The following is a 22577-nucleotide window of genomic DNA, read 5'->3' as shown; positions in this document are numbered from 1 at the left end:
TCCCTACTTTTCATCCAGGACAAATCCCCTTGAGAAGGAATTCCTGCGAATTCTTGCCCATGAAATAAGCCCAAAAACTGGGCGTTGGGATGGAATCGCTTAGCCATTGGCTCACAGAAAGGGCTGCTCTCCCCACCCACCTATCTACCTCTCCTCCCCTCCCCACTGCAACTATGTTCACTTCAAACACCTGGAACATGCCTGCACATTAACTCTTTCTGGGGGCAGCCTAGAGAAGGACAGATCTTGGTTTCCTGGGGGCCCTGGGCTGCCACCCTTTTGCACCACTTCCCTCAATCCTCAAAGACTGTGCAAATCTGCACAGAGTCCAAGTATTCCAGCACTAGCACCTTGTAATGCACCAAAAGTAGACTGATGGATGCCAGAGCCTGTGGAAAGTATCAGTCTATTCTGACTTCAAAGGCTCTGGGCTCCCAGTGCACCAGATGAGACAGGACAGTTTGTGGCATCTTTGCAGTTGGGAGACATCTTCCTCCACTGGCTGAAAGGAGGCAGGTACTTCCCTAGCTGGTGTCTTGGAGGCACCAGGATCTTAATGGTTAAAGGAAGCTCAAGCTGCCAGGGTTTGTTTGTTTTTTTTCCTTTTCTTTTGTTGTTGTTGTTTCTGAAAGGCCCGAGCAAACTCACCATGCAATACTTCCCTCTCTGGTGGTACTGCAAAGCACAGATGACACCATTCCTAGAAGGCCCTTTTTTTTGCTAAGTGATGTGAAATCTATGCCTTCCTGTCCCTTGACTCCTGCAGACTGAGGCTAAATAAGACAGCTATCTGCACCCTGCCTGTCTTCCAAGGGCTGCTCCAAGTCTTCCCTTACTGCCTTGGCAGGAAATGGCTGGAGATCAGAGATTCTCAGGGACAACAGTATCCTGCTAATCTTCTTGCAATCAGACTGCTGACAACTTCATTGGAGAGGCCAGTGGTCCCTAATTTTTGCCCGGTTACACCTGCTTCTGTATGGGAGAAGGAAGGACCTCTTGCACTCAACCCATGCTCCCTACACCACCTGCAATAAGGCTGCACCTCACCAGGTGCCAGCCCCTTCCCTCAGTGTTGGGGCTGGGATGACACTGCTGGGGAGTCGTGACCTGCCATTGTCCACAGAGCTGTAATGGGCACTGATGAAGCCACAATGGGGTCGTGGGACTTGGGGCTGGAGGCAGGTTGGCAGGTGGTGGGGTGCAGCCAGCAGGTCCAGCCAGTGTTCCTGACATAAGTGACCTTCAGAAGTTCAGGCAGACCCCTCTCCAGGCACCTATGGGTATTTTCTTGCTTCCCCAGCTGGTCCCATCGCTTGCCCTGCTACAGCCCTGCCAGGGTTAAATGTGGCACTGAGAGGCCTCAAGGACAGTGCTGCACATTCTGCCTAGCAACAGCCCTGAAGCTGATGCAACTGAAGCTCTCTGCCTGTAATACTGCATACAGCAGTGGGGTTCAGGGGAGGGCAACGTGGAAGCCTCCTGCCAAGAGGGGAACATAATGTGTCTCTGGAGGCAGACACAGTTACATAAGGCTGACAACCTGGCCAGAAGTGGGGGGGAGGACAGGGTGTACAATGGGGTCAGTGGGTTTCTTCTGCTATTACCATGCCTTTCTCCTCTCTCCAAATGACTTCAGTCCTTCTCTAGATGCTCTGGCATGGGGTCTGTGTCCCCACCACCACCTTGTGGTGTACAGAGCCTCCCAGGGCCGAACAACAAACACACAGCTCAGCACCTCATAGTCTACAAACATGTCCAAGCCACCCCTTGCCTGGTGTGGGGAAAGAGGTGGCCATACCCTGCAGGATGCGTTTCTGCCAGCGAGGCAGCTGGCTGTCCTGACTGTCAGGACCTCTGTAACACAATAGCCCTGACTAGCCTCACCCCTTTGCACCTCTGTCTCAGCAGGCCTCCGCCACAGCTATCTTGTTGCATATCTCTTCAGCTTCCTCTTTCTTGTGTAGCTTGAGCAATCGATTTTTTTCTCTTCCCAGTGGAAGGAGAAACTGGAGGGCTTTTGTTACTGCTTTGCTCTGGTCCCATTCCTGTGAACAGAATTCAAGTCAGCAAGAGCAAGCAGTTCCCTCTTCCAGGAGCAGCCCCAGCTGAAAAGCAGGACTGACAAAAGGCTCAAGCGTGACTGCACTGACAAACCTGCATCTCTGGCTACAGGCAGGACACGCACCAGCAGAGTTTTGCAAATGTGCCCTGCACTCCTGTGCCAGGGCCAGACACCTAACTAATACTCTGCACAATAATCCATCAGGGACAATAGCAAATCGCTTTACTAGTTACCTCCTCTCGTTTTGCTCTTATTTTCAGCAATTTCTGTCTGCTGCTTTCCTAACACTGGTACAGCCCCAACCAATTCAGGGCTGGATCCACAAATATGTGGGTAGTCTAATCTCTGTTTGGTCTCTGCATTTCCAATTGAATCAGCTTTTAATAATCAAATATGTGATTTTTTTCCTTTTCCTTTTTTTAAAAATCAATTTATTGTTAATCTCTCGTTTAGATGAGCAAACAGCCATGAATCCTCCTTGGCCTTCATGAATTTTATGACTGATTATTGATTCCCACAGCATATATGTCTTCATAACACTTGCAGCAGGTTTCCCGAAATGCAAGGAACAAACCTTGTTTGTTACAGGTCACACAGGCAATCTGAAAATGCACATATTCACAGTTAAATCTGCCTTGAGGTGTGGACAGGCCTGCTGTGCCAAACCTACATACATCTGCAGGAGTCTGGTCAAACCACCATGATGGTTGTGCCTTCAGCACTGTTAATTGCCCAGCATTCACTTGAAATGGAGCACAGCACTTGTTGTTGCTTTGCATAATCAGACCAGAAAATCATCGGGGGAAAAAAAAAAAGGTCTAGGTTCTACAAAGCTGTGCAAACATGATGTTTAAAAGCCAGAAAGGTGGCACAATCCTGAGCTGCTCAAGGCCAGTCACTGAGTGACTCAGATAAAATAACTGCTGTATAGTTTTATCTGCCTGTACTTAGGATCGGTTTTGATTTTATCTCAGAAATAAAAATCTGGAAGACAATAAAAGGCAAATTGCATTGTCTGCCTTGAGTTGCCACATTCTGGAAAAGCAGCCTGTGTACAGCAAGTGTTCTGCAGGGTGCTCTTGCCACTGATGTGACCTGGGCTTTGGGAAGAGGTGCTCTTCTTTTGTAAAAGTGGCATAAGACAGCTCACAGCACACAGAAGCGCAGGGTGTCGCAGCAGGGACGGTGACACTCTGCCTGGGCTCCTGGTAGAGCTCTCTGGGCCAGGACAAAACCAGCTGCATGAATACACCTGCCTTAACGAGCACTTGCTCCTACAATTTCCTGCTGTCAGGAAGACATGTAAAAATGCAAAAATTCTTCTGGCTATGAGTGTCTGCAAGTGCAGTGCTGCAACCTGTGCCCATCCATGCAGAGACCACCGCAGCACTTGGGAGGGGAAGGAGCCCAGCAATGCTCAGCCTGGCCACTAAGTCCCTTGCAAGCATGCTGAGAGACAGAGTGCACTCCAGGTTCATTCCTGGAGAGCTGGAAGTGTTGGTGAGCTACAGGCCCAACAGCTACAATGAAAGACTTGCCAGCACTGTTACAGATGCCAAGAGGAATGGTCCAAGCTGCGTGAGCAGTAGTGGCTCTTGGGTACAGGCACAGTGAAGAGAAACACCTTGTCCCGCCTTGCATTTTGCTTACATCCAGGTAAAAGTTATGTAAGTGCACGCCCTATGTTTGAGTTATGACTTCAGAGACTTAAACAGTTGAGTGCTTTGTTGTGGCAGCTGCCTCGATGGCCTTGAAGCCCCAGGGACAGTGACCGGACAGTGGGGATGGGATGGAAAGGGGCATGGTGGCTTTACAGGGCAAGGTGCCATCATGAGCTTCAGGGAGTGGGATGGGCAGCAGCAGCACCTCCTTCTCTCAGAGCACTGACAGGACAGCCCCTCTCATGACGGAATTTGAGCCTCAGTGATGTAAACCCACCATCTGCCCAAACAGTCTGCTCCAGCAACAACTTCTTGTCTCTTTACAAAGTGGTGGAGATGATGTGTGAGAAGTATTGTCTTTTTGGGGAAGTGACTAAATCACATCTCTTTTGCTTCAAGCTAAGCTCACTGCATTCTGACCGTGCCAACAGCAGGTAGGGAGAACAAAATATTCCTCTTCTCCTGACTGCAGCTTTTTACACATTTGCAACTTAACTTAAGACTCTTTCCTAGCTTGTGAGTTGTTAGCAGAGACCCGTTCTGTCAAATGAGAGGACTGGAGTCAATATTTTTTTCATAGGTCGTATTTCCAGAGCTTTCTTTTGCTTTCCTCTGGATCCCTTCCAGCTGATCCACTCACCCCTGGAAACACTGTGTGCAAGACTGGAGGCCCAACCAGAGCTGAAGGGGGGGTGGGGCGGGGAGGGGGGTGGGGGGGAGAAGAATCTCTTCACATGTCCTACATGTGACATTCCTGTTTATACACCCTGGCAATGTTAGTTTTTTTCGCAACAGGATGACACTGTGGACGTGAGTTCAGTTTGCCATTCACAATAACCTCCAGTTCTTTTCTGCAGCACCTCTGCTTCGTCATCGTGTTGTGCTCATTGTTCCCATGATTATTTATTTATGTGGGACAGTCAATAAATTTGACCGTGGTTTTCAGCAGTGATTGTGCTGCAGCTCCCAGATGCCTCATGCTGGAGAAATATGAGGCAGTTCATGACTTAGTCCTTCTGCTTTACCCTCCAAGTTCCCAGGGAGGGCACTGAACCAGGTCAGACCTCCTGGCCTATGGCAAGCCAAGCCAGGCCCTTCCCACCCCTTAGTGCTGCAATGACATCAGGAGCAGAACAGCCAAAACAGAAGAGCCAAAAAAATCCCCACACCCCCACGGCCTCCCCAAAACTAACAAGAGAAGCCAAAGCAGAGGTGAAGATTAATATTGACGTCCTCAGCTTCCTGTTTTAACTTCTGCTGACTGCTTGTTCCAATGAGTGCAGGAACCCAGGAGACAATGCTGACCAGGTTCAGCTGTGGTACTTTGAGCAGGAGTGAAGTGACGCACGGCATTTTTTTTTACAATTTGTGACATAGCAACAGAAATGAAGTAAGATTGATTAGTTCTACAAGACCTTGAAGCTTGTACCTCACTTGTTAGCAGCAAACACCCAAGGAAACACTTTTATTTCATCCCTTCTTGCGACTCATGATTATTCAACTTAGTTGTTGTCCCTCTCGTGGCAGGTAAAAGCTCTACTGAGGAAAATGGCACTGCCTATAATCCTAAAATTATGCAAAGGGTTGCTAAAGCTTTTATGCTTGTCCTATGCATGGCAGCAAGGAGACCTGGGTTCTGGCACATGAACATGAGCGATACAACAGCTGTACACCAGAAGGTGTGTGAAACAGCCTCACTGCTGAGCATCTGCACTGTCTCCAGAGCCCTCATCCTAAACTCTCTATGGTCTCCCCATTTCCTAACTTAGCACCATCACACCACTCCTGTCCCTCTATCTGAACTGAGGGCTGAACAAACAGTTCTTTCGGTTTTCTTTCCTCTTACCCCCAAACTATGTAATTTTTAAAATGAGTTTTCACATCTCCTGTCCTTTGTGGAGTTGGGCAAAATGTTGAGTGCGTTTCTCTACAGTGTGTATGCAGTTTATAGGCTTCTGAGGGTATTGATCTATAGGGTTGTTGCTGCTGCACCTGCAAGGACAAAAGGGTAAAGCAAGCTTCCTGTTGCCACCAATCTTACAGATGGAGGAAATCTATTTCTGTATCTTAGTGACAAATTTGAACCTTTGGGGCACGTATTCAGGCACTAAGACCTCACAGGGTAACCCTGTTTCCCTAAGAGTTTTCTTAAATGCAACAAAAATATTTCTTTGCAATGCTAAAGCTTTTTGAGTGTTTGGTCAAACTCTTGGGTAAAAACGCTTACTGTGCCTGTGTTTTCTGTGCTTCCAAGTTGCCCAGCTGTTTAGTTGGGGTGGTGGTTTGGTTTTTTTCCATGACACACAGCCTTTCCTGAATCAGTTCTGCCCTTACCAGTCCTGAAAAATGCTGACACTTGGACACGGGTGAGACCTAGGGCATGTGCCTTCACTCCAGCAACCACCAGGGAACAACAGAGCAGTTCGGTTGTGATAGCTGTGCTCAGCAGCCTCCTGGGACAGGACGGCAGCCAACTCCACTGGGCAGTGGGATGTTATTGTGCATGGAAATGGGCGCAGTAAGAAGGTCATACATATTGTCTGAAGCAGCCTCCAGCAAACAGACAGAGAAGAGGTCTATTTGGTTCTGTACAGATAAATATAAGGGAATACATCCAGAAAACAGTACCTGAATGTGGACTTGCAGAGTGCTGGACTGGAACCTGGCAGGTGCACTGTAGGACATATCTCAAGATGCTGATGGCTTCTTCTGGAGACGTGGGCTCTGTATGGCAAGGCAGCTGGAGGAGCCATGAAGTGCAGTGCGCTGCCAAGAGAAGCACAGGACAAGGCAGAGGCAGCCATTCTGTGTGATTATAAACCCCTGGTGCACTCGTGTCTTGCGTGTGGCACGGAGGTCTGGTCCCCACATCACCAGATAGATTTGGGGGAGATGGGAAAGGTCCAGAGAAGGGCAGCTGATAGAGCAAAAGGGAACGGTGCTACTGCTGAGAGGAGGCTGAAAAGCCTGGGAGCTGGGTGTGAGAAGGGAAGGGGCAGGTATGAGGTGGCAGACGAACTAACGTGGAACACGCTCATGACACACAGCGCAGGACACAGAGGTCTGTTTCCAGTCGGTACAAACAAGTGGGGCACTACAGGACACGGGCTGCGAGGCCTGTCCGTGTGAAGGCAGAGGGGGCGAGCGCGGTGGAGGGGCGCAGGCCCAGGAGCAGGTGCGGTAGAGTGCGGGCCGCGCCCTGGCCTCTCCACACCTCCCTCAGGCGGGGCGAGGTCTGGGCACGGCCGGAGCTGCTCACCGGCCTGGGGAGGACCCGGCAGCGCTGGCCGAGTCCCGGGCCGAGGAGGCGGAAGTCATCCCAGCCCGCGGCGCCGTCCCGCACCGTGCCGGCACCAGCCCCGAGTCGGGCGCTCCGCGAGTCGGCTCGGCCCAGCCCCTCGCCCGCAGCACCGGAGGAGCGGGGCCACGCCGGGCCATGGCGGAGCGGAGCAACCCCCACGCCCCGCAGCCAGGACGCCGCGGGCCGGGCGGGCGGTGAGGGAAGGGGGGGGGGGGCAGGTGGCCGTGAGGGGGGACGGACGTCCCGGGCGGCGGACGGGACTCGACGGGCGGGCAGGCAGCTGCGAAGGGCCCCGGCGGCGGACGGGTGGAGGGGCCGGGCCTCGGCGGGCGGGCGGGCGGCGTGGGGGACTCGGGCGGGTCGCTGCTATTCTTGCCGCCGTGTCCCCTCAGTGCCGTGCCCGGAGCGGGGCCGCAGGGGCCACCGCGAAGCCGCGCCGCCGCGCCGGAGCTGCTGGACTGCCGCTGCTGCCCATACCTGCGCACGGCCAGGGGTGAGAGAGAGGGCTCCGCGCGGGAGCGGGCAGCCCCCCCCGGCCTCCGCTCCGAGCACCCCGCCCCGTGCCGGGAGAGGCGCCTTCCCGGCCGCCACACGGCGCGGGCGCGGCCGCCCGGCGCTCCGGCGCCGCACCCACCCGCTGCCCTTCCCCTTCCAGCTTGCTGCCAGATGGTGGAAGTGCTACTGGCCGTGCTGATCCTGGTCTGCAGCTCCGTGTCCTACGGCTCAACAGGAGGCTACACGGGTCTTCCCAGCCTGGGGGGCATCTACTACTACCAGTACGGCGGGGCTTACAGTGGCTTTAGTGGAGCAGATGGAGAAAAAGCCCAGCAGCTTGACCGGCAGTTCTACCTACTAAAGCTGCCGATTGCAAGGGGGGCCATGGCCACGGGAGGGGTTCTGCTGGTCTTCTCCTCTGTTCGAATCCTGGTCGGTGTGCTGCGGTTACCGTGGCGTTTCCCAGCGTGGCTGCTGCTCGAGTGCATTCTGGACACGGCGGTGGCCGCTGGCACAGTGCCTGCTCTGTACTACTTCTTCCACTTCCTCCTGGAGGTTTACAATTCATCAGTGTGCAAAGAGAGAGAGCAGCTTTATCAGAGCAAAGGCTACCAGGGCTTCAGGTGCAGCTTGCACGGGGCAGAGATTGCTGCTGGCCTCTCAGGCTGCATAGCTGCCATGACGTACCTGCTGAGTGCAGGCCTGGCTGTCCGGGGGTACAGAAGGGTTGCCAAACTGAAGCAGAAGCCGGTACAGTTACACAAGCTTTAGAATGATTCCTCCTTAATGCTGCAGCAGAACACACACTGAGAAATAGCACTCTAAATATGGTAGAAGCTGTTCCTAACTTGAGTATTACTGAACTACTAGTGGACACAACATTAGTGTGATGGTTTGTCTTCACCTGGTGGCTTTCTCTGGGTAGAGTGTAACTGTCCTTGTGTAGTTGACTAGGAAGCTGCCTGCCTCACAGGTAGCCTTTCCAACCCCCCTTCTGTTCCAATGAGGTCTTGCTACAAGTACTGCCACTACATACCTCTGCTGAGCAGCTTTCTACAGCTGAAACCACAGGAACTGTTCACTGAGAACAGAACTCTTAAAATTGAGTGATCAAGACCCACGGCTGGGGCAGCTTACGATTCATTTCTTGTAGGTCTCTTGGAACCAACAGCATTTACAGAGCCATCAGAGAATCCTGAAATAAGCTTGCAGAATTACTAATACACTCAGCCTAATTTATGACACAATGCCTTTTCAAACCCTGCTGAAGAGGGCACATTTTTGTATGAAATGGGCTTGTCTGTAGGGATTCAGCTTAAGAGGAGGCCCTGAGTTGTGATCAGACAAAAGCTTTAAGAGCTCCAATGGGTGGTTTATGAAAATATTTTGTTTTCAAAATACATTTTTAAAATACAAGCTGGGGAACTGAGATGCTACCCTTGTATTATTGTTACAGGGGAAAAAGGTGAAATTTACTTTTATAGGAAATTTAACAGGGAAAAATAGTACTGGAGTCACAAACCCATACCTTTGAATGAAGTACCACTTCAGAGCAATGCTCACTATGTGCATTGTTCGTACGAAGATGGAACCACCTCCTGGTCTCATAGACCAGTTCTCCCTGTGTTTAAAGAAAACAAACCCAAAATGCAAACACCAAACTAAGCACACCAGAAATGTGCTTTACCTTGGATACACCTCCATGTCCAGTGATACCAGTGCCAGAATCCTCACGATTACCAAAACCACAGAACGTTGTTGGAACTAGAGAAGTAAAACAAATGCTGAGTAGCAACAGACCTGGTACTCTGGGGTTCTTCTCACCTCTCCTCCCTTGGTAGCCAGGTGCATGGAGCGTTTCGGCACAGCATCAACGTGGACAGCACACTGTGGTCCTGTTTCTTTTAACGAGTCTTTGTTTCCTGCTCGCTGCAGCTACTTCTGGAGGGCCCCACAACACCCTTTAGATCGAGTTCACAGGCAGCATTCCTCTGGCAGGATACAGGAAGGTGCCTATTAACTGGTATTATGAATCCCACCTTTGGGGTGTTCTGCAAGTAGCATTTGTATGGAAGATGAGTGAGTGGCACACAGAGCTCAGACCCTACAGTACAGCTACTGCTAGCCACAGCCGTATTTGACTGGGATATTGCACAAATTCCCTCCAGCACAGTAACAAAATCAGAATATATAGTTAGATGAAAGTAAAAATTTTTATTGCTAAGTCAGCTGAAAAGTTGATGCAAAAATATTCTTCCTTCCTGGGCTGCTCTATACATCTGAATAAAGAATCAGTGGAAGTGTTTTCCAGCAATCTTCTGTTATTTGCTTCTCCAAAGCAACACAAACATAGGCCAGTGCTGAAGGTGCATTCATTGGACAGCCTACACCCACAAACAATAAAAATGGGGATTATTATAGGTGCATGCTGTAGTGTGGTACAGAAAATACTCCCCTTTTTAAAGCAAAAAACCCATGAAAAAATATTTCTAAACGGTGCATTGCAGTATTTCTTCAACATGCACTGGGTCAGTCACATGGATCGAGTTTAAAAAAGTAACATTTTAAAACGTGACAAAAGAGGAAAAAACACACTTTGAGTCTTCAGACAGCAATGAAACAGCAGATGATTGCACAAAACCAAAGAAATTAACCTACTGCCTGGCAGCAGCCTTTGGCAAGTGACACAAAAGCCATCACCATCCAGGAGCACCAACTCCTGAAGTCCAAGGGCCTTCGGAGTAGCTGAATGTCCTGTGTACCAGGAGGATTTCAGGCCTCACAGCAGCCTGTCCCCAAGAAAGGGAAAACACTTGCTCCCTTTTGGAACTGATTTTACTTTCCCATCTAGTTGAGGAGTCTGATCGGGTCTCAGCAATCTGTGATGCTGCCTCTGCCAGGTGATCCCTCGTCACTGCTACATGTGTCACTGAATACAACCTTTATGGGTTCCTTTTGTGGAAGCATTTCTGGACAGGGCAGGGCAGACAGGTCACTGCCTTTATTTTGCCTGTTCTCAGTGAGCACGCTCATCAGCAGAGGCAGAATTACAAGACAGATGGACAAACCAACTCACCAGTCTAACTTGACTGTGGCAACATGGAGCATGGCATTGCTCAGCAGGGACAGGACAGCCTGATAAAACCAAGCACCTCCCTCTGATAGCAACTCTGTTAATGAATGGGACGTTCTTAGTGATGTGGCTCTGTGGAGATCATGTATCTGTGCAAGAACCACTTACAAAAATCAGGGAAGTGACTGGAGAACAAGAGGAGAACTGGGAAAACATTTTTTTATCCTCTGCTGCAAGTCCTGCACTAAATATGCCCATTCATACCTGTTCCACCTACAAGCTCCACCTAGGGAGCTTGAAATCTAAGGTGGTATTAGTAAGTAAGGTGAGGAAGACAAAGGAGAAGTTTGCTGCCTCTCAGGAGGCAGGAAAACAAAAGGTGGTGGTGGAGGGAAGCACTCGGGTGGCACTGCTCAGAGTAAGAAAAACAGTTCACACTATCAGCCTAAGCAGAGAAAGTTGTGGACTCTACCTAGTGTACAACAACTGCCAGGACAGTTCACAGCCACAGACAGTCAGAGCTGGCTGCTTCAAACTGCCTGTGCTTCAAAACCAGAAACAGCACTGAAGAAAAAGGCCAAGCAGGAATTCCTTGCATTCCATTCTGCCACTGCTGTGCAGGGGAGCAGCCCAGAAACCAGTTCTGGTTTACTTGGTCCTTCCCTACTGTGCTATGTGGAACCATTCATGACCAGCTCTGTGGCAATGCCAGCTCTCCATGAAATGCTACTGGTTCAGACTGGCAAGGACACACTGGTTTTTCCACATCAGAGGAAGAAAGAGAGACCTGATTTGCAGTAACATCTGCCACTCTCCTGGTGCAAGGTTGTCACAGTCGTATTCAGAGTGTGTTTCTGTATCTGTCCCATGCTGAGCAGAGGCTGCTTTGCAGTCCTGCCAGGTGTCACTGTCAGGAAGGTGTTGGGCTGGGCACAGATATTTGGTAAAATTATCACCAGTGACACTTAAAATTTACAGTCAGATACACTGAGATGAGCTTTTTCTGTATACCTCTGTGAAGAGAACGTGGGGTTTAGTTTTTGAATCTTTTCTGCTGTTTCAGAATTCCTGCCCAAGGGATTCAAATGCTGCTGTTTCTAGGATTTAAAGAGTTAGCTTTCTCTCAATTTCCAAATGAAACAGGCATTTAAACAGCCAAAATGTATAAGAACTTTTAAAAAAGTTGGATTCCTTCATGATTATGTTGTAACTAGCAGAAGGTGTGTTGTAAAACGCTGCGCTCTCATGCATGGTAAAAATACATGTTTTCCTCCTGAGGAGGAATTCAAGGTGCTTTGAAATCCCAGTAAAACCCCATTAGATTTTGTCAAAAGATCTATATTGACAGAATCCCACAAGTAGTCTGCACAGTTATTTCCCTCTGAATTTGATCCAAACCCACAGAACTCAAGCCCGAGTCGTTGAGAAGAAACGAATTTCAAGTTTTCCTCGTCAGTGTGATTAACAAAGAAGAAAAGGCACTAGCCCACATGACAGAATCACTGCACCACTGCCACGACCAGGGGCAGCTGCTGCCCAGCCCTGCACCAGCTGAGGAGACACATCTGCACGGTCCTAGGGCAGTGGTCTTTGCACAACTCTTACACAAGATGACACAGGCAGCCAACTTACACCTTCCACCAAAAATCTTCATGGAAGCACAATGCCTCTGCCAAGTGCAGGCCAATTCCCCAGTAGTTGGAATATTTTAAACACCTTTTCCAGTGCTGATAAAGATGCTGCTACAGTGGCAAGTTCTGTTTCTCCCTTTTGCTAAACAGAAACAAGTATGCTTTCACCTTATCTGTGGCCAAATTGGGCATGAACTATGAAATGCAGGTTGCTCTGGATTTGGAATACGACTCCTGTTTTCAATGGCAGCAGATGCTGTAGCTGGTGGTGCAGAGGTTTATGCTGGGGGAACAGAGCACTGAATGCTTCTCCAACGTACAAAGAGCAGCCTCATTGCTCACCAGCCTTACAGCAGCATACCACCATTTACTACTTGGTTTCCTCACAAGCACAAGCTCTGGGTTTCATCCCATGTCTTCTGGATACAGGAAGCTTCTACTATGAAGCTACATGATGGAGATGGCCATCTCAGGTGGAGGTGGCTGCTGTTAAGCCTGGTCTGTGCTCTGTGATGTAGAGCTACTAACCCCACTTTAATCAACCAGCCCAGAGCTGGTCCCTCCTATGCTCCATGTAAAAAGCATCGCTAACCACCTGCTTATCGCTCAGCTGTGTATTTTCTCATCCTGCATAGGCTGATCCCATCCTAACCCTCAACTCTACCATGCACCAGTGCTCATTGTACACTGGTACCCTGAGTCCTCCACTGCCCTAACAATATCCACTGGAAAAGTCCCTGCACACTCTTTGTGGAGCGCTCCCTCCCAAATGCTAAATATTTAATAAAGTGCTGGGCTGAAGGGGAGCTTAAGTGCAATCAAAAAAAGTGCTTACATTTAATAAAGGAAATAATTCTTGGGTCATCTTCATTGGAACTGGCTGTATTCTTTCAAGGAATAACACTGTCAGGTGGGGGCAGGGGGTTGGCTGCATCAGAAATACTCACAGGACTCCACACACTGAACTTTGCCCCCCAGCAGCCTCCTCACCCCACACACACGTACCAGCCCTTTGCCTGCAGAGCTGACAGAACCTCAGGGTCCAGGGAGTTACAGGCAGGTATTGGAGCACCTGCCTCCTTCCCAGCACCCGCACCATTTCCAGACAGTCCCTAATGCAGAGCTCAGCTGCTGGCCTGAGCGGGCACAGCACAACTGAGACTCCACAGTGAAACGTGGACAGCCCAGACCTTAGCACTCCCAAGTCTTCCCCAACCCCATTAAGGCAGCAGCAGATGCTAGTACTCCTTGCAGATCTCAGCTCCCCTTGGAGGGCAATACAACCCTTATGGGGCAGAGCTTCCTGGGACAGACAATGTGGGAGCAGTACGTGTACAGTTATAAAGCTGTGTCAAACTCCTCTGGCAGAGCCACTGCACGTTCCTCTTTCTTTTCCTGATCTGCTCCATTCTCATGGTGCTGCTTCATTTGTTCCTTCACTTCCTCCTCCAGATCAGGTGGCACCACAAATTGATCCTCTGGGTCCATCTGGGATGGAGCAGCAAAATAGCCTGTCTTCTTCCTGGGTGCCTCTGTCGCTACTTCTATGAGGTTGAGGCTCTCCTCCAAGGGCACTATGGAGCCATTGGAAAGCTTCTTTCCATAAAGACAGCACGTGGAAAGAGACTTTTGCAGTTCGCACTTTTCCTTGACCCCTTTCTGCACAGTGCTGCTGTTTACACTGTTCTGTCTCCGAATTATGAGGACAAGTCCAGAGTCATCTTCTGGGCCTGGAGCTGAGGTGGTGTACACTGCAGCAGGAGGCTCAAACTCCATGTCCTTTCCTTTACAGCAGTGGATGTCCACCTCTACCTCCACTTTACTGCCATTTGTCATCACGCCTTCCACAGGCTGCTCATCGTCGCTATCCAGACCGTTGTCAGACTGGTTGCTGGAGAAGGTGGCACTGGAAGGTTGGCGCTGAAAGATGCCCGAGGGGGGCACAGGATGTAGGCTGCAGCGTCGCTCCTGTCGTGGTAGCAAACTGCCATCAAGACCAACAGCATTGTGTTCATCTGAAGCAGTAGAGCCCACCTCACTGCTAACCTCAGAAGCAGACAGTTCACTGCTGAACTCTGAAGCAATTCCACTGCTAGATGAAGGTGTTGCTGGCTTGGTGGTGGTGGAACTAAATACCCCAGGGCCTGGCAGAGTAAGGCCATGCATCTCGCAGGTGCAGCTGTCCTCGCTGATGTTCAGATACACCACCACTGCACCCACATTGTCTTGGCAACCATAGCTTTGGGCTAAAGTGCAGAGTTTCTTCGCAGCAGCCAGCGGGTCGTGTAGACGGCGCACAGCTGAGACAGCCTCTGCGTAAGAAAGGTGTTCCCAGAGAGCTTTGTTCCCCAGAAGCAGCAGCTCATCCTGTACAGTCAGTGGAATGGAACTGACATGTGGTTTGGGCAGGATCCAAGGATGCAGGTATGTGCAGCCCAGCATCCGAGTACAGCACGTGACGCCGTTGACCTTATTGTCCTGCAGACAAGAGAAAGAAGGCGTTAGGTCTACTGCTGGATCATCTGCAGAGCAGGCTCTCCCCTGCCCATGTACTGAGTTGGAGCCTTGAGAAACGCCAGTGTTCAGAGAAAAGGATCCAGGTCCAGGTGCCACAGCACAGGCATTCGCTGCATGTGCTCACCAGGCACAGCAACCACCTGTCACCCTCACTGGCAGGAACACACTGTTACCCCACAAGACTTGGTCACGTTCTGAACTGTAGGGAACTATTGTGAAATGCACAGCAGACCACCTGCAGCACACTGATCAGAGATCCTCACTCACCAGTCTTCCAGACACTGACTTTGTCAGTATGAGCCAGACAGTGACTTTTCCTTTCTCACTGCAAGGCAGACTAGCCAGACATTAAATAACTTCATGTATTTTCTGAACTATTTCCCTCTTTATTAACATGTAACTGCATTCTCAAGTGTGGACCCTAAATCCTGAAGAAGCAAAGAGCAAGTAGGCAACATGCACTACTGCTGTAACCTGCAGGTATTACCTCCTTGATCTTCCTGCTAGATAGTCCCCTAGCCAGCTTGGTGCTAGTGTCCTGGATAGAAAACTGCCTACAGCCCTCTGTCCCTTTTCCAAATCAGTGCATACAGAGTACACAGCTACCCCAGTGTTTTTTATTTCATTTCAGTGTTCTTAATTGCTGTATCCTCTGGGTATTAAACGCGGCTGCTGCTAAATATTAAAACCACTGGGGGATACATGCAGGGAAGCCTCTTTAGAAACTGTTTTCATTTTTATTTTTCAGAATCCATTCATCAACCAGTTTAACATGGTACATTGATCCTGCAGTTGTTTTTAATCAGAGTTCTATAGAATATATCACCTTGCAGAGCTGTAACACATTAACAAACGATCCATGCAGGAACACTTTTATCAAACAACCTGATGCTTTTTAAAAGACCCACTGAGCATGAGAGAGACTGACACTGTTTTCTCAGATCTTCACTGGTATCATATTTTCTAGTCCTTGGGAACTTCCCCGTTGTTTCCAAGTTTTTAGAAAGTTAACCTTGAGAGACTTCTCCATAAATCCTTTTACTACTTTCACATAAAACCAGTGAATGTTTCTGGTTTTCTGTTAAAGCTTTTACCTGCAATATACTTTATATCTATTAAGGGCCACTAATCCTGTTCTTTCACTGGGTAAAACATGGAAGAAATCCAAAGACAGGTAACACCTGAGTCATGATTTTCAAGAAACACCACAGGAATTTTGTGGGTTTTGAGACAAAATGTCTTCCCAGGCCCTGCTTTCTTCAGTGGCTCCACACTCACCCAAGTTGTGCACTGTATTGTGGACCTCCCCTCCTTTAGCTCCACACCTATTTTCTTTCTTCCCTCTCTCCCTTAGCAATCCCTGGCATCCTGTAACTGTAGGTCTCAGGCCATAATAGTGTTTTAGGAACATGTCCTTTTGTTGCTCATCAGCAAGAGAAGCAGAGTGGAAACAACACACAAGTCACTGGAACACCTTCCTGCCATCCTCCCCCTGCAGCAGTGTGTGGGCACCAGAGCTCCTGCATTTGTACCAAGCAGTTATGGGAAGGTGCCGTGAAGGGGGCCCAAACCAACCTCTGTTATAATGGCTTTCTGTTCCTTGACTCTCTTGGTTTCTTCTGAACACTGCTCAAGACTGAAGACTCTGGAGAGAGGCAGTGGTTTTCCGCTTCGGCACAGGACGGCTTGGCACGTCCCCACATTGGCCACCGACAGAGAGAAGCTGCTGGTTGGATCAGCCACATCGTGACGGATACAGCAAAGGACAGCAGAGGAGCCCAGCTTCTGCCCAGCCATGCCCAGCTTCCTGTTGGAGAGGAAGGTGTAGGAAGGCTCCAGACTCCAGTGACAGGCATTCTGGAGGGCTGCCTCACCCCACCTAAGGCATTAATTGATGTACCTCTATGCAGGTCCCACCAGGACCAGCTTGCTCACTGTCCTACCTGTGGGAGACCAAGAAGGTGTTGGACATGAACATGGTGTCTGACTGCTGTACCTCCTCCAGGAGCACATCGGCCATGGTGCACTGCAGCAAGCGTGGCAGCTCCTCATTCTTGTCACCATCAAACATGCCATACACAGCCTCTACCCCCTCTGCAAAGCTCCCCAGTGCCAGGGATGACACACACAGCCTGTTAGAAAAGCATAACAGCAAAGTTACTATGTCTCTAAAGATTCTACGGTCCCCAAACTGCAGCCATCAGGCACCTTGCTGCGAGTGCTGTTCTTACAGGGCAGAGCCACTCTCCCTACGTGCACTGCCCCAAAAGATGGACAGCTGCAGTTTATTGCTGCAGCTCACAAACCCTCCTGACCACCCTCAGGAGAGAGCAATGGGCACACCCAGCAAGAAGAAGCATCTCTGACAGGGTAGGAAGCAAAACCCAAGCATCCCATGATAAGCATGGAAACTGAAGGGAAAGGCAATGTGGAGGCTTCAGTACCAAAAGTAAGCAAGAGATCTGGACAGACAGACAGAGGGATGAGCTTTTGAGCAAAACAAGTCTGCCTGGGTGCAGTGCACTGCTAAGCCCTCCACTGAGCCCCTGAGAAGACCAAGTGTCAGCATCCAGCAAACCACAATACTCACTTATTTCTCTGGCCTGCCATCTCAGCTACTCCATGACTCCAGAAGGTAGAAGTGAGTGCTGAGTCTGCTGTGAGGGAGGGCTTAGTGTCAATCTTCAGTGTGGCAATGTGACTACAGAGAAAGAAGAACAGAAGTCAGTCTCTTCCAGACCCTGCCCAACACTTTGTGGCCGAAGGGCCTTGTTCTAGGGTTTTAGACAGCAGGCTGGAAAGAACTGCACCAAGGAGAGCAGTTTAAGGTGTTGGCCTTCTGGAAATGTCTGGCTGTTTATGTCAGGACAGCTGGGAGAACCTCAAAACCACCTGAGAAATTGCTTGCTCTGATGACCTGGACCCAGACTTTCCCCTTCTTAGAAGACAGAAAGCTTCAGGCAAGGAACATGACAAAATTATGTAGTGCTGTGGTACACACTTTACTGTCCCATTTCCCTTCCTGGGAAGGGTTACCTTCCCCTGTGCAAGTCACTACTGGGCTGCCATCTCCATGGCTCACCTGAAGATGTCCAGTGTCTTGTGTTCTAGCACCAGGTTTGTGTTTCCACTCAGGTCCAACTCTTGCAAGGCACCTGGCAGTGCCTCAGGGATGAGGATTTCAGTCAACTCATTGCAGCTCAAGTCCACAAACTGCAATATCAAAAAAAATTCACAATGACAAAGAAAATACTTGTTCTCTCCTGTGATCAGTTCCTCCACTGTTCCCTTCAACCATCATGGGACCCCACTATCGACTGTAACCCACAAACAGGTCACAAAAATGATTTACAAGCAGCAAATAACTCAAGCCTCCAATAGCCAAGACTCCAATACTGGAAGAATAGGTTGCACTAAAGATAAGGAAGGCCTGTATGTACAAACCTGCCCAGCTACATAACACTCCCTAGTGTCTCAAATGGTAAATCAGAAACACAGCAGGTCAGAGACAAATGCTAAAGGAGAGGCGAGTCATCTCTGACCAGCTCTTAAAGGTGACAGGTCTAGAATGCCTATTCTGTGCTCTCAGGAGCATCAAGCAAAATAGTGGGACCCCCAGTTCCTCTCCTAGCAGATACTCTTCATCCTCCAACCCCAACCCTGCCGACACCTCCCTCCCTGCTCCACAAGGATACCTGGATGCGGGGCAAGTGCAGGATCTCTGGAAAGATGCTGATCTCGTTAGAATGTGCAATCAGTGTGTGAAGCAACTTGCAGTTTGCCACTGTTGTGGGAATTGTTTTCAGTTTGTTGCCACTCAGATTCAGCTCTTCCAAGTGCTCCAGCTTACTGAGTTTGCTGAAAGGGAAATAGAAGAATAATGTATCTTATAGGCAATAACTTGTCACTGAATCTGTAGATAATGTATCTGCAGACACTGCCCTTTGAGCTACATTTCTAGCTTATCACAAGAGATGCTCTACTAAGAGCTCAGGGTCATCAAATTCGGTTTGGATTTATCCAGCAGAGGGATCCCTTCACCCTGACTTCTAAAGCACTAAAGCACAAGACTGTAGTGTCTTCTGATTTTTAAAACTGGCAAAAACCCAAGCTAAGCTGCACCACTGCACTCTGTGGGAATAAACAGATTTACATGGAAGTGATTTTAGTCTGACCAGCACCAGGAAGAATCACAGCAAAGCTTGGGCAGATGTAATCAGTATTGAACTAATTGTTCTGACATAATTCTATTTTAAAAAAACCTACCAACCCCCCACAATTTGTGCTGATGTACAGAATTTGCTGGGGTTTATGAAACTACAAATTAAGCTGACACAGAAATCTACGAGTATAGCACTAGCTCTTTATTCCCAATAAAATACACTTGATACCCCAAAACTGGATTGCAAAATATACTGAAAAGTACTGATGAATTAAGGATTCAGTGTAAGTCCTTCTAGTAGAGTTCTGTGGGAATTCAATGGCAGTCAAAAGATCAGTGATTCCCAAGAAAAACATACACAGTCACCAAATCACACCTGGTGAAATTTGCAGATAAAATGTAAGGTGGAACTTTCCTTAAGAGCATGTGATTTAAACCATCTAGGCAACTTGTAAAGTTACAGTTAGAGAGGAAACAATCCTCAGAGGCATTCCTCTGAAAAAGAAATCAGTCAGGTGAACAGGTGCTCAAGAAAATGTGTAAAGGTGTCACCAGGAGGGGACTCAAGTAGATAGTTGCAGCCAACATTAATTGCTTATGATTTTTAGTAGTGTCCAAATTCTGCTGCCTACATAGTCACAAAAGCACTGACTATTTAGAGAGGGCTCAGAGGAAACCTCCCCACATACTAAGAAGCTATAAAGGTTGAGTATATTTACTGTTATAATTTATCATTATCAGCTGAAACTTTCTTAAGCCATAATTGGAAAATCACAGGATCAAAGAATGGCTTAGGCTAGAAAAGACCTTTAAAAATCATCCAGTTCACCCCCTGCCACAGGCAGGGACATGCTCCCTTAGCCCAGGGTGCCCAAAGCCCCACCCAACCTGGCCTTGAACCCTTCCAGGGATGGGGCATCCACAGCGTCTCTGGACAACGTGTGCCAGTGTCTCTCCACCCTCACTGTAAAGCATTTCTTCCTTATGTCTCATCTAAACCTACCCTCTTTCAGTTTAAAACTGTTACCCTTGTCCTATCACTACAGGTCTTAGTAAAAAATGCCTCTCCCTCTGTGCCTTTCTAATAGCTCCCCTCCATACACTGAAAGGCTGCAGAAGGGTCTTCCTGGAGCCTTCTCTAGACTGAACCACCTCACCTCCCTCAGCCTCTCCTCCTGGGAGAGGTGTTCCAGCCACCCAACCAGTTCTGTGCCTCTCCTCTGGAGTAGGGTCACCGAGTTAGATTTATGTCTATTTCAACTGCAGATCGTAAGCCTGCTGCATGAAGTGATGGATGAAGTTACATGATCTGCCTGGGGCCTTCTGGTACGGTCGAGAAGTGAGAAAGCACAGCACAGCAAGCTGTGAAGAAATACTGGCCCATCCACCACAAGCAGAAGAGGAACCACTGCAGCAACAGTATTCTGTCCCTGTCCCCTTAACATGCTATTCCTCAGTGCACGTGTAGGAACAGCAGGCTCTGGTCATCAAGCCAGAGGGAGATGACCTTTCTTTCACACCAACTCACAGACAATTGCAGTAAGGCAGGCAGCATCCCCCTGGTGAGTGCTATCTCACCACCAGCCTTACTTATTTACCTTGCAGGGAAAGTCTGTAGGTTGTTGTTTGCCAGATGCAGGATCCGTAGACTCGGGTGTCCCACCAAGGCAGGGATGCATTCATCTGTGAGGTTATTATTGGTCAAGTAAAGCAGTTGTAGCATGCTCAGACTCTCCTCCCCTGTACATGCAGAGGGCAAGGTCTCCAGGCTGTTTGCAGATGCATTCAGGTACCTGAGGCTAACCACAGCAAAAGTGCAAAAGTCAGACTTTACACCATCTAACCCACTCCACCAACAGCAGGAAGAGGAGCTGTACAAATGCCAGTGTGGAACAAGCACCAGCATTAGACAGAAGGCCAAACAACACAGTGTAACATCCCTGCTCACATTAAGCTTTACGAATCTACTGATGACTTATTAGCTATACAGACCATTTCACAGTGCACAGTGAGTGCTGAAGAGCCTAGGGAAAGGGGTGGGTAATATAGGTAGACACAGATGTTTGGGTTTGTGTGGCAAGATTTTGGTTGCAAGGGTCTACAGGGGTGGCTTCAGGGAGGTGTCAAAGCTTTCCCTACGTCTGCCAGAGCCAATGTCAGCTGCTCCAAGACAGGCCCACTGATGGCCAAGGCTGAGTCCACTGGTGATGGTAGTAACACCTCTGTGAGAATGTATTTAATGAGGAGAAAAAACCCAACCTAGCGCCAGTTTTTACAGCCAGAGAGAGAAGTGAGAAGATGTGAGAAACTTTACAGACACCAGGGTCAGTGAACAAGGAGGGGCAGGATATGCTCCAGGCACCAGAGCAGATTCCACCTCCAGCCTGTGGATGACCCCACAGGGGAGCAGGTTTGCTGGGGTGCTTGTGACTCTGGGGGGGACCAGGCTGGAGCAGTCTGGGACAGAAGGTCTGCACCCCATGGAAGGGACCCACACTGGGGCAGTTGGTGAAGAGCTGCAGCCTGTGGGAAGGACCCATGTTGAAGCAGTTCATGGAGGGGAACGGTCTGCCATGGCTGGGACCCCACACTGCAGAGTGTGAGGAGTTGTCCTCCTGAGGAGGAAGGAGTAAGGAGACACAACATGTGATGGACTGACCCCAACCCCCATTCCCATCCCCTGTGCACTGTGGGAGAGGAGGAGGTAGAGAATCAGGGACAGAAGTTAAAGTCAGGAAGAAGGGAGGGGTGAGGGGAAGTTTTAAGGTATGGTTTCATTTCTCATTACTCTGTTTTGTTACTAAGTTAGATGCATTTTTTTCCCTAAGTTGAGTCTGTTTTGCCTGTGATGGTGATTGCTGAATGATTTCTCCCTGTCCTTATTCTCAGAACCATGAGAATTTTTCTCTCCCCTGGCCAGTTGAGGAGATGGAGTGACAGGTGCCTTGGGGGGGGCCCTGGCCACCAGCCAGGGTCAACCCACCACAGCAGACTACATAAACTCTTACTCAGAGTCTCTAGGCTGAAGGGCTCATGAAGGGCTGATTGGTGTCTGAATAAGACAGTTATGAAGGGTTGTTCATTTGTAAGGCCTCTCACTGTTCTCTGATGACCAGATGTATTTTCTGCTGTCATACTTGAAAACCTGTATAGCTTCTTTCCTTTGCATCTGAATTTCCACACTGCTTTTGAAGACAAAGCTCTTCAAGCAGTACCATGATCTTAGGAACAGTTGCAACGGAAGCTAAGTCTTTGGTTGGCTGTTGGGGTAGGCAAGCCTCTGTTTTCCTGTAAGTAAACAGTAATATGGACTGATTCCTGCAAATCAGCTCGATGACTTCCCTCATGGCACCTGAATTACCCCCTCACAGAATGCACACCTCTATCTCTCCTGCAAATGGCACCTTGCAAGGAGAGTCCCACAGATGCCACCCTCAGCCGTGACAGCTCCAAAGGTTAATGCAGACAAGAGACACTCACAACTGCTACTCACTTCAGAGCCTTGACAAACAGCATCTCTGGGAGTTTAGTCAACAGGTTGTGCTGAAGGTCCAGCACCTCCAGTGGAGTGTGTTCCAGAAGAGGTGGAAGGCTCTGCAGATGATTGTGCCCCACCATCAACTTCCGAAGGCTCAAGCTGCTGAGGATCCTAGAAAGACACAGGTTTTGCTCTGT

General features: G+C 49.2%; 2 protein-coding genes across 2 annotated transcripts in view; one reads left to right on the top strand and one right to left on the bottom strand.

Moving 5' to 3' along the window:
- Positions 1–7159: 7159 nt before the first annotated feature.
- MARVELD3 (MARVEL domain containing 3) lies at positions 7160–8290 on the top strand (the record flags this gene model as incomplete). Its single annotated transcript, XM_084270316.1, has 3 exons — positions 7160–7218; positions 7417–7517; positions 7680–8290. The coding sequence occupies 3 exons, from the start codon at positions 7160–7162 to the stop codon at positions 8288–8290; spliced, it is 771 nt and encodes a 256-aa protein (XP_084126442.1).
- Positions 8291–13464: 5174 nt separating this feature from the next.
- Positions 13465–22577, bottom strand: part of PHLPP2 (PH domain and leucine rich repeat protein phosphatase 2) — a gene marked incomplete at its 5' end in the record, with an annotated part of 30320 nt that continues 21207 nt past the window's right edge. The window contains 8 exons of the mRNA XM_084270012.1: positions 13465–14701; positions 16316–16547; positions 16684–16872; positions 17331–17441; positions 17823–17953; positions 18436–18598; positions 20501–20701; positions 22396–22551. Coding sequence (XP_084126138.1) covers positions 13562–14701; positions 16316–16547; positions 16684–16872; positions 17331–17441; positions 17823–17953; positions 18436–18598; positions 20501–20701; positions 22396–22551 — 2323 coding nt within the window. The 3' untranslated portion in view covers positions 13465–13561. The remainder of the gene's footprint in view (positions 14702–16315; positions 16548–16683; positions 16873–17330; positions 17442–17822; positions 17954–18435; positions 18599–20500; positions 20702–22395; positions 22552–22577) is intronic.

Source organism: Gallinula chloropus (assembly GCF_964237585.1).
Source record: "Gallinula chloropus genome assembly, chromosome: 13".
NCBI lineage: Eukaryota > Metazoa > Chordata > Aves > Gruiformes > Rallidae > Gallinula > Gallinula chloropus.
The sequence above is the reverse complement of the archived record's forward strand: the minus strand, read 5'-3'. Positions and strand labels throughout refer to the sequence as shown.